We start from the raw sequence: 12,325 nt of genomic DNA, 5'->3' as shown, positions 1-12,325 counted from the left end.
GGTCACACGCAACTATTTTTAAGTAAGTAAGGAGACAAAGACAGGTGTAGTATGCTACAACACTAGTTTAATTCTGTAATGACCTTTGTTTTTTAAAGCACAAAAGTGCAACAAAAAGCATTTCACTGCAATGCTCTCAGTTCTGGTTAAGTTCACCATGAACTGTGAAAGTTATTTCCTTGATCGCTTCCCAGTAACACTAGTAGGTTGTTCAACCTGCTCACTGTCCTGTTGGCCTGAGGCCTCAGCATGGCGCCTGCTCCTCCTAGTTTCAGTTACAGGGGTGCTTCCAATGCTGCTGCTGCTCGTGCTCTCCTCACTTATAGGCACATCCAGAGCAGCTGTGTGTGCAGTTTGTGCATTCAACAGCGCCTCAGGGGCACTGGTCATCCTGCCCATGCCCCTGGTGACCTCATTTGTGTTCTGTGTCATGGCCTCCTGCATGTTGGAGCTCCCATAACAGGGATGTGGCAGTGGCCGGGGGGTTGATGGCTGTACTTTGGACATGTGCACGACGCCTATCCCTGTGCCTTGCAGCAAAATCATTGTCTATTTTGGTGCATAGTAGCTGCACCGAGTTGTTCATTCCCCGCATCCCTGTTGCCATCTCCTTGTTGACCTGTACCATCTCCTTGTTGACGTGCACCATCTAACTGAGGCCCTTTCCTATCTCTCCCATGTGACTATTCAGGGACCTCAGCTGTCGTTGGCATGCCTGGATGGCTCTTCCCTGCATCCTTTGTATCCGCACCATGCTCCCCTCCAGACCAAGGAACACACTTCCACCCTCAACTGGTGCATCTGCTGGCCTTTCTTGCACTCTGCGTCGCCTTGCAGTACCATGGCCCATCCCTGCACTGGAGTGTGTTGTGCCAGGGCTCACTGCTACAGGCAAGTTCTGTTGTCCGTCACCCTCCATGTCAGCTGCTGCGGACTCCAAATCGGGGAGTGGAGCCACAACATACCTCCTGCCTGGTTGTGATGGGGGTATGACATCATGCTGTGATGCTGGCATTTCAGGTGATGACAGCAGGAGAGGGGACTGTGATCTGCTAGGGGAACCCAGCAACTCTTGGGCCATTTCTGTGTCCTGGGCAGGTGGATGGCTACTTGATGCAGCTTTCTCCTGTGGTACGTTGGGGGTACTTTGTCCTGCATCCTCACTCTCCTCCCTCTCAGGTGGTGCCCCTTCAGCCTCCTGCGAGCGCCTGCGAGACGTTTCACCTGTGGACATATGAGCGTACATTAGCTAAGCGCTACTGTCTCACAGTCACTACAATTAAATAATTATCACATTGACCATGTTCTGCATGCAGTCATTACATGTACTAATTGGTTGGTGTGCTGTATGACATGTCATTACATTTCCTGTCTACATTTCGCATCATGCATTGGCCCTGTATATTGCTAGCAGTACTGGACTTGGGTTCACTTGCCCACTAAGGGTACAGGTAAGGGTGTTGCTATTGGGGGGAATGCAGTGCATTTGTCTTACCTTTTTTGCTTGCAGCTCTGGCCGAGCTGTCTACTTCTCCCAGTCCGCAGACGCTGTCTGGTTCTAGGGTTGAGGCCACCATCTCCTCCAGGTCAGTCAGGGGGGGTGCTGGGTTCTTGCCTCTGCCCGTTTTTGATGCCTGCTTGTGTTGTTCTGCCATTTACTTCTTGGTTTGGCTCCTCAGGTCATAAAAACGTTTTTTAAGGTCATCTATGTCCCCGGTGGTCACCCCCACGGCATTTACTTTCTTCATGATGTCCAGCCAGATTTTTCTTTTGGCTGATTCAGCCAAGGTGAGGTACTGCCTTCCAAACAATTTGTAGTGCACCTTGACCACCTCCTCCACAAGGACCTGCAGCTCCATGCTGCTGAATTTCAGCTTCCTCCTCGTCTCAGGCTGCTTTTTTTCTTGGCTGCTTGACATTTTTCACTTTTAAAAGTGCTCCAAACCCTTTCTGTTGCTCCTGCACACTGCTTGGCTCCAACTGCCTTTCCAGAAGCTTCTAATTAGTTACAGCTGCCTGTGTAGCCACTTCCTGGTAGGGAGGGGGAGGGTGGTGGGACCTGATTGGCTGCCTACTTGAGTTTCACTTTTGTTAGCTTTCCGATTCGGAATTTACCGAATCGGTATTTACCGATTCGGTAAATACCGAATCGGTATTCCCTATTCATTCCTATGGGCCTCGTAAAGTCCGAATGACCGATACCGAATTTTACCGAATCGGTATTTTTTACCGATTTTTTACCTACATCCCATTTTCCGATTCTAAAATACCGATTCGGTAAAATTCGGTATTTTAGAATCGGTAAAATGGATTTACCTACATCTGGCCCATAATGAATTATGGAAATGATGACAGATGGAAGCTGCGGTGTGCCTGCGCCAAATTGACCAAGCAAATTTGGAAAAAGTTCTTGCTGTAGTAGATAATAGCATTAATACACTGTCTTCCCACATATATACATTGTATCATCTGTCATTGATATGGTGCAACATGACGTCTCTGTTTTGTATCATGGTCAGAATCCGTTATGTTCTCTAATGCAGTTTGCCTGGATGTTGCAAGCACTCAAAAGTGAAGCAGTTTGATGGGATTGTGTGAATGTATCTGCACAGTTTTTTCCATTCAATTTGACTTATAAATAGAAATTAATGTCAATGAAAGACGCATCTTCCACATTGTTTCATATTGAACAGTTAAACAGTTACCATTTACAGTAGCAGAGACTATTTCAGCTGTGTGGTTAATACATGGTGTTATTTCACTACCTTTCTCACTATTTCAATTTACATCCTGCATGAAACACTTTCCGGTTCTGAGGTTTGAGTCCCACGGTAGTGTATGTATTCATGAATTGTGGTCATTACCTTTCCTCTACAGATGTCAGTGCATGGATAAGGAAGTTTTCCTAACAGGGGAGGATTGCAATTCCACAGTTGGACAGTCAGTAGTTTGTAAACAAGTTAAACTGCACAGCGCCTGTTCAGCCCCTAATGTTCAGCCCCTAATCTGGCTAGTTTTTTAAAAGGTACCCCCATCCCAGCTATTATTCCAACATTAACTTTGCTTTCGAATAGCAGTAATCTTATTTTGAATAAACATGATTGCCGCGGCTTAAGAGCCGGCATCCCGTATATAGTAACGGTTTCACAACAGGTTACTTGTTGTAGCAATGTTTTGTTTCCACCCCGGCATGGGATTGTAGATAGTTCCCTTTAGCCTTCCATTCCAACTTTGAAAACAGATTTCAGTAAACTAAGCTGACTCAAAGCACTATTGTTTCAGCAAGAAGTGGCTCTCAAATCAGCGTGAGAGACCTTTGAATTGCAGGTGGCGAGAACTGCAAGTGAGAAACACTCACTCCTAAACACAAATCTCCCACTCCATTTTGGAGAATTAACACACCTAATATTTAATGCGCCTGATGCAGAGAGCTTTGCCCACTTTTTTAAACTCGTAGGATCCGGCCTTGTTTCTTCCTTTCAGACTATTTTTGGAATAATACCAGCCTTTATCCATTCTATTTTTTCAAGCGCCTTCAGAGGGTTTCCCCTGGTGCTCCTATTATTGCTTCGTAATGGATGCTCGATTTGTGGAACTGCCAAACCCGGTGCAGCTATGCCTGTACCATGATCGAATGTGGCAGATTTTTGGTCCTATGCCAGTCACATCTTTTGCCACCTTCCGTTAGGCCTACTTCACCTGCATGCAACCTGTATTCTATTGTCTGCGGTGCCCTTTTTAATGGGCCTTGGATGTCAGCCTCTCAAATACCACCACCTCTGCCCTGGATTACGATCTGCTATTGGGTCCATTGAAGGCCCATGATCAGACATGTGCCCTGGATAGATGCCTGTTATATGATCCTCTGCTTGGACCAACAGCAGACTTGAGTACCTGCGCCCATGCACAGTACCTCATTGAATGGAGTTTCATCAAAGTTGTTGCAGGTTGTCCTGGAATGCTTCCGGATATGAGGACGATGTGTGCTCTTTTGATCTACTAAACTGGATGGTATCTCTTTTTAATATTGATGGATCAGACAATATTCTGGAGTACATGGCTTTCCTTTTTTCCAGACTCCGAAGAGTACCTCTGAATGGATTCCTGTAATGGAGTGCTCAATTGGCGATTTTCTTTTTCTAAACTACATTTTTTTAATTCGGTTTCATAACTGTCCTGTTTGGGATACCACTTGGATGCTTTGCCTCTGATTATATTACATTTTTTCACTTAGCTTACCCCTAAGATCTGGGCAAGGGGAGGGTGTCACATTGCCTGTGGGAACATTGTCGTTTTTCACTAACTTAGCATGATTATGTTGCAGCTTGCCTGCTGCTTTTCCACACGTTACTACACGTCTTTATTTTTGCAACATTTAAAGGACTGCTTCCACCTGAGAACTCAGCGCTGGGTACGTTCTCTGCATGTTCCTAGGATTTTGACTCAACATTATGTGCAAGGTCGAACAACAATGCCCCTTGTTATTTTGTTCTGGCCAGACCTTAGCCCTTGGAAAAAACACACGGATGCATCTGTTGTTTGGAGAACACACTTTGCTTTTTAGTGGGGTACACGAATTAGGTGGCACACACTTGGAGAGAGACCTTTCCAGGGAGAAAAGCAAAATAGCACCTGTGATGTAGATCCACCATCTATAGGCTGAGGTATGGGGTCTGCTGACAAAGCCCGTAGACCTTCTATTTTATAATAATACTGTGTGTTGCAAGGTGAGGGAGGATAGGCTCCACTGTCTTGTTATAATGACATCTCCCTTTATGATTTATGGACTAGCTGCTATGCTGACTGTTTTTTTACTATGCATTTTTCTGCTTGTTGTGGCACATATACTGCATGTTAGAGCAGGTTAGTTAGAATAGATATTTTAAACTATTTTGTGACTCTGTCAGACCTTTTTGTGGACGAGTACAAGAGTACGAGCGAAAGAGTGTGTCTTTTCACCGCAATTCCTAAGAGATCTGGGAGTGTTGTGTTCTGAGGTGTCTAATCATTTGTTTCTCTGTGAGTGAGTAGGAGGGCAAGTGAGACACTATAGCTAGTCAGTCGTGGGCTCATGGGTACCAAGGTGGTGGGATGACTCAGTCCACATACACCAATGTCCTATATTCCTGCGCATAGTTCTGTGTTTGTGCAGAATCCCTGCAACAGCACAAGGAGAAGGCGTGGTCTAAGCTGCCAACTTTGATAAATGCATATGTCGGGTCAAATACAAGCTCTGGTGCTTGATCAATTGGGCCGTAAATTGTAACCATACAACAATGAATAAACAAAAAACAAAGCTACAGCGTGCTATCGGGTGCAGTTTGAGTTACATGTTCCTGAATTCTTACCACATTACATCCTGGTTTCAGTTATCTGGTTCAAAATGGATCTTGCACATCATAATGTTCAATGTAAAGAATGGCATGTCCAACGTACCCCTGCTACACTAAACGGGCTGTTTAGGCGGATGGGCTTGTGGCAGCAATAGATGGATGGTTGTGCTGTGAGCACATGAGTCTGGGGTGGTTGTTGCATAAGATGATGTTGTGGATCTATCATGGCCGAACATATACAGAGTTATTTTTTGACTTCCATGCAAATTCGCAATCTGTTCTCCAGGCAGGACTGAACAAATAATGCATAATGTAATTATCATGCAGTATGTCTCTTTCACTACAGCCTGCAATGCTTCACCATCCTACCATGGCCCAAAATACATCTGCACTCGCAGAGCATCATTTTCTAATATATTAATTAATTCAATTTCCGTGTCTTGTATTTTGCTTTGCATTTAGACATGTCCCATCTGTGCAGCAACGCCCTGGGGAGTTCCTAATCACCCGATTAGTAACTTTGTCCAACATCTGAATATGAGACACCAGTTCGAGTATGGCGAATTTGTGGTAAATATTACTAATTCCTGTTATATTTCAAATAAATTAGCCTCACGCTATTTAAGTTGCTTTTTTTGGTCTAGAAACATGTCGAAAATGAAGCATAAGATAAAGGGAGAAACAAATATGCGAAACATTGTGATTTTCAGTATTAGTGAATTATGAAATATTTTGCACTAATAACACAGAGAACAGCACATTTCTTTCAGGTAATGTACACACTACATGTACGAATGAAAATGCGAAAGGCACAATGAATAACCATAATAAAATCACATGACAGAAAAACAGTGCGACTCTAGAAGTTACATGTAGTTAAACATTCTGAAATGGCAGGTAAACAGGTGCATTCTAGGAAAACGGAGGTAGGCATATATATCTCTCTGTGCAGGTAAAATAGGATTCATCTAGTATTCTCTTTCGACACCTTGCGTTAACAACAGGTTGGAACCGATCGCATATTAGCATCGTATCGTATTGAAAGTTTTGACATTTCGGATGTATGTCATTACAACGCGGTCTTTACACCGCGATACCTTTACGACGCGGTCATCACAACGCAAGTCGTTACAACGACTTGTGCAAGAGGCGCTGGACTTAGGAATAGTATAATTTACTATTCCAACTCCAGCCTACGTAACAGTAGGGAAGGTGTTGGAATAGTAAATCATACTATTCCTTAGTATATAGCGCCATCCAGCGCAAGTCGTTGTAACGACTTGAATTGTGATGACCACGTCGTAAAGGTATTGCGTTGTTAATTCTGCGTTGTAATGGTTGTCTCCCATTTGGGGCCACGTAAGTAGGGTGTGCACTTGGACGTCGATTCCGGGGGGCACATAAACAGTTAATAAGGAAAGGGTACGGCCTTCATACCGACCCACAAGGACAGCATACCGCCCCCGGTCATCCTGTATAACATCATCAATAGCCAGGGGGAGGGAAGCCCGAATGAGGATACCCACACCCCTGGAACCCGAGGTGAACCCCGAATGTGCTACGAGGCGATAGCCCCACCTGTTCATTGCATGACAGACATTGCCTATCAAATGAGTCTCCTGCAGGAAAACAACGTCAGGAGATAAACGTCGTATACATTTCAACACCACACTGCGTTTGATACGATCACCCAGACCATTAACGTTCCATGAAACAAATCTCAACCCGCTACCCCCATCCCACCCGACAAAGCCCAAACCCCCCATCAATGAGCACGACCACAAAAAGCAATTCAAATACAGAATAAAGTCGCCTTGAACACAGAACATACAAACAATGAACTTCCCAACCACCCACCCCCCAAATAACAGGAAAACACCCCCCACCCTGCACCCCTGCAAAAAGCTAAAAAGCCACCCCAACCTGCAGTGTGCCTGTCGCCCAAGAACCCCTATTCTACACGAAGACCCCGGAGGAGGAAAGGCTCCGTCCCACCCGCCCCCCGATCAATAAATAACGAGAATAAGACCATACATCAAAACACATATGAGGTAGAGGAACATAGGCTTACATCCCTGGAAAAGTCATACAAAACAAGGCATCAGTCAAAAACGAAACGTTTAGCTCTCAACACCACCTTCAGCACCGCCCGGGTGGGCTTCGGACTCAGTCTCAGGAGGGTGTGCACTTGGACGTCGATTCACAAAAATGTCAGGTACTGCAGATGAGATGTCACACACTTTTTGACCTAAGGACATGAAACTAAGTGACATCACATGACATTTGACCCTGATGCATCGGAAGTGATGTCACATGACCTTAACCCTGATGACATAACGATAATTGACATTGCTGAAATTCCATGATAACTGCATGATATAAAAACAAAACACAGACAACAAACTATTTTAAACCACCTTTAATAGGATGCGGACAAGAAACGCCAGGGGAGCGAGACCTCTTTTTGTTCCCCCCCAAGAACATTTTTTTAACAAATTTGATCAAATAGTGCATTAAAAGCATATTTTTCATGTAAGCCTGCTAAAAAGCCATACCACTCAAAATGTACTCATTATAATCAAGTCCGTTCTTGGTGTGCACGCCAATGAAACCTGATGAAACCTGACTCTCCCGAGAGTTGACCTCATTTTCTTCAAGATATGCTGTTGGTGCCCCCATATGTCAAAATTACGTCCATTGTGCCTGAGCCGCCATGGGTGCCTTTTTAAGCCAAAAATTAAATTAAATTACATTTAATATGCCGATACCAGCCTTTTCTCATTAATGTCATCGATATGCAATGGGTGACCCACAAGTCAAAAAGTGCCTCTACTACGTACGGGCTAGTATTTTGTCATGGTTCCAATCCCCCCCCCCCCCCCCCCGCCCCCCTTGCCTTTTCCATATGTCATTGTTTCCCTAACTTATGTCTAGAATTGCCTCCAATATGCCAGCGTTTTTGGCATTGGCGCTTCATATGACAAGAATTTCCTCTAGAATGCCAGTGACAGTATTTTCCATGCATATCATTATACCAAAATTGACCTCCAGTTTGCCAGCACCAGCATTTTGCCATGGGTGTCCTGTATGCCAAATATTACCTCCAGTATACCAGTGCTAGGATTTTGCCACAGGTGTGTCCTGTTAAGAATTGCCGCCATTATGCCATTTTAATACAGGGTTCTCTGTAGAGCAAAAATTACCTGCCGTATGTCAGTGTGGGCATGATTCTGATGCAGATGGGCATCTCACTTTATTCAAGTTTGTTGCCTGGGCTGCAGCAGCAATTTTAGCCGGTTAGAGACTCTCACTAATGGGTCCAGCCGGTGCGGCAGCAGGGTGGATGTTTTCTTTTCAAATTCCTGCCTGGGAATTGTTGCTGCAGCTTGGGCGAGGCCCTGCCCGTCAAAATTGAATAAAGGCCTGCGCTCCTCATCTCCTCGACACGTGCAGCATTGTGTGTGTTGTGGGACGCCGGGGGGTTGTGTCCAGTCACAGTGAGAGCAGGCACTGAGCCTGAGTGACTTTATAAGGCACACAAGAGCCACAGCTCTGAACTTAGACTGCCTGCTTTGCCATGAGCTCTCACCGTGACTTCTACAGCAGAGAGGAGCATCATCTACTGATGTGCCAGCCTGCCCTCTCCAGAACGGAAAGTGACTCCAGTGAACTCGACCAAATCACAGCACTGTCTGGAAAGCAGAGCAGCTGTCTGCAGGGAGTGTGATGTCACAAACTGCTGCTATCGCAGCATCCCAAGGCAGCAGGTAAGTCAAATAGCTTATGGAGAGAGATCAGAGTTTTGTCTAGAGCTGCTTTTAAATAGTCTCACCATAACGATGTGGTGGGGGTCATGTGCCTGCTGCATAGAATGCATACCATAATTTCACAGTAATGTATTTATTGTGGATAGGTCAGTGGTTTGCTGCTTTTGTCACAGAGATTCTTTTGTTACTTATGGTTCAGCCGCTGGCCCTGGCGCTGAGCTGTGGTTGGGTTAGAAATAACTTATGGGGTTCAAAGCACCTGCTGCAGAGTTACTTGTGTGTCCAACAGTTTTCAAGCAGCAAAAGAAGTTTCAAAGTTAACTGATGATTAATTTTCTTGCTGGGGAGAAATTTGAGTTTTGTCTAATGGCAGTTTTGGCTAACAATAAAGTAGAACAGAGGGTTAATTTGCCTGCAGCAAAGATCAGGTGCTGTGCAACAGTTCAAAGGTCTTAACGTTTATCATTGCTCAAATGGGCATATTTTCTGATATTTTTCTGTTTCTTAATTTTGCTTGCAAGAAAGGTTCATTCGAGGTGTTACGCGTTTGGTCATAAGCACACGAAAAGTCACACATAAGCAATCTGACTCCTTGGCAGCTATGACAATTTTCAGCAAACACTCTTTTTGTTTTAAAGGTTGAGTTTATTAAGAAAAACAAGCATAAGAACTGCATTGTAATAGTTACAACAGATCAGATTTAACATAAAAGTATTATGGTAATCAAGCTGTATACAAAAGGAAAAAATATACATTATAAACCAAGGAAAGAAAAAAGGGGGAGGGAAAAGAACAATATATAATTACATTATAATATTTAGAAGAAAAGGCAAGAACAATAACTGATTTAAAAAAAAAATATGTTATTGGAAATTGTTAGCACAGTACAGGCGTTTCGGGCACATACTCATAGTCAAACAACAATAACTGATTTAACACTGTAAGCACAACAATAAGTACATTTAAAATTACGTGATAAAAAATATAGAAGAACAAATAACTTCTAATCGTTTAAGAAAGAAAAGGCAAAGAGTGAAATTTAAGGTGGTTTCCTAACATCATCTGATACAGTGATAACTTTAACAATAAAAGAGGCAGATAAGGATACATTTGTGGTTAGTGGAAGCCACAAAAGGTCTCTTTCAATCGCTAGGGAAATAGGGGAGAAGTAATTAGAATCTAGTCTATGGTGGAAACACACAGCATTCCACCAGGCACTAACAGTAACTTTATCTGCTGGTTTCAAATTTGAGGTTATTAAATGAAAAGCAAGAGCTAAAAGTAGGTCTAACAATTTTAAGTTTAATGTTGACTGAGGCCAATGAGGTGACTTAGTTCCAAGGAATATGTTTATTATAGAGAAGGGTATCTTAACTTAAAAAAAAATCAATTTGGGACTAAACCAATTGCCAAAATCTGTGGATAGGGGGACATTCAAATAACATGTGTTTTAAGTCAGCAGTAGGACAGGAACAGGATCAACAAGTGGAGGACATGTCCGATGTGAAGGATGCTAGGGTCACAGGAGAAAATAATATTCAATGGTAGACAAAATAAAAGGTTTGTGTAGTATTAGCAGCACAAGACATTTCGTGGAGCCTAAACCACAACTTATCCCAAGTACTGGTTGGCCATCACTGTAGTAAATCTTTTTCCCAATCCAATTCAGTCTTTGATCTAAGTCAATGTGGGGGCATTTGTAGGGATCTATACATAGTGGAAGCAGAGGGAGAAGTATCTAATATTGGAGGGAGATTTAAGTAAATTGTAGGGGGATTGGAAGTGTTTGGTAATGTAAGAAGGAATTGGTTAAGGGCAGGACATATAAGATCATATAGTGGTTGAAAGGCGGCTGGTAAAGAAAACTTTGTTTGGAGATCAGTAAACAAGAGGGGTTTATTGTCAAATAGAAGTTGGGAGATCCATTGCAGGCGCTTGGTGCTAGAATTTTTCCAGTATATAGAACGTTTTGTAATTTGTAACGATTTGTTATACTAAATGGGTTGTTTTTGGTATGAATTAGTTAAAGGATATGAAGTCGGTAAGAGAGGAATTAGGAATTTACGAGAATGAGAAATGATAGGGAAACAAAAAATAATGATTGGAAGTGAAAGCAAGAATTTCCTGAAAATCAAAGGGGGTAATAAGAAATTTCTCTAATTCTACCACAATGGAGGAAATACAAGGGGTTCTGAGGAGAACCAGCCGGTAGCTTGTTTTAGGGAAAAAGCAGAGTGATAAGCTTTAAAATCGGGAAACTTAAGACCTTCATTGGTTTTGTCTTTTTTTAAAGTGGACAAGGCTCTACGAGAGGGTTTGCCCTTCTAAAGAAACTTTGTTAGGAGGGTGCCTATTCTTTTAAAGTAATACCCAGGAATGTGGACTGGAATCATGAAAATTATAAATAAAAGTAAGCATAATTTTATTCGAATCCATTTGGTCCCACCAGGAGAGAAAGAGAAGAGGCAAACACGTGATAGTACCATTTAATGTTTTGGTAATGGGGTTGAAATTTAATTTTAATGTTTCAGAAATTGTTGGAGCAAACCACAGGCCCAAATACTTTATTTTAAAAGATTGCCAAGAAAAACCTGTGTGGGCAAAAAAGTGTTTTTTGCATAAAAGATTTAAAGGCAAAACTTCACACTCAATAGCCTGAAAAGCTGAGAAAATGTGGTTACTTGTTGAAGAAAAGGGGTGCGAGAGGTTGGAGGATTACAACAATATAAAAGAACATCATCAGCGTATACTGACATTTTAACTTGATGAGGACCATATTGAAAAGCGGTAATAAGAGAATATTGTTTAATTTTAGTTTAAAAGGGTTCCAGCGCTATGACAAATAAGAGAGGTAATAAAGGGCACCCTTGTCGTACCCCTCTAAGCAGTGGAAAATTATCTGAAGTTTTACCATTCACAAGATTGAGGCTTTGGGACCTGAATATAGTCGAGAAATTAAAGTAATCAACTTAGATGGAAATAAGTCCCATTTAAAACATGGAACATAAGTCCCAACCAATCCTATCAAAGGCTTTTTCTGCATCCAAAGCAATAGCAGCAACAGGGCGATTCAAAGATGACGCCTTGCTCAGAATGTTAAAAAAGACTAGAGAATTGTCAGAGGCTAATCTTCCCTTAACAAAGCCAGACTGTTCTGGACCTATGAGATTGGGCAGAATGGGGTCTATACACAGAGCCAGGATCTTTGCAAACATCTTGTAATCA

General features: G+C 42.8%; 1 protein-coding gene across 1 annotated transcript in view; it reads left to right on the top strand.

Annotated features, from left to right (window-relative positions):
- The window catches only part of LOC144828053 (E3 ubiquitin-protein ligase RNF138-like), a 217,548-nt gene extending 207,744 nt beyond the window's left edge, over positions 1-9,804 (top strand). The window contains exons 5-6 of the mRNA XM_078686189.1: positions 5,796-5,903; positions 9,739-9,804. Of these exons, the coding sequence (XP_078542315.1) occupies positions 5,796-5,903; positions 9,739-9,804 (174 nt within the window). The remainder of the gene's footprint in view (positions 1-5,795; positions 5,904-9,738) is intronic.
- The last annotated feature ends 2,521 nt before the right edge of the window (positions 9,805-12,325 follow it).

The sequence above is a fragment of the Lissotriton helveticus genome, chromosome 4_1, assembly GCF_964261635.1.
Source record: "Lissotriton helveticus chromosome 4_1, aLisHel1.1, whole genome shotgun sequence".
In the NCBI taxonomy this organism is placed as follows: domain Eukaryota; kingdom Metazoa; phylum Chordata; class Amphibia; order Caudata; family Salamandridae; genus Lissotriton; species Lissotriton helveticus.
Note: the sequence above shows the minus strand (reverse complement) of the source record. Positions and strands in the feature narration are given on the sequence as shown.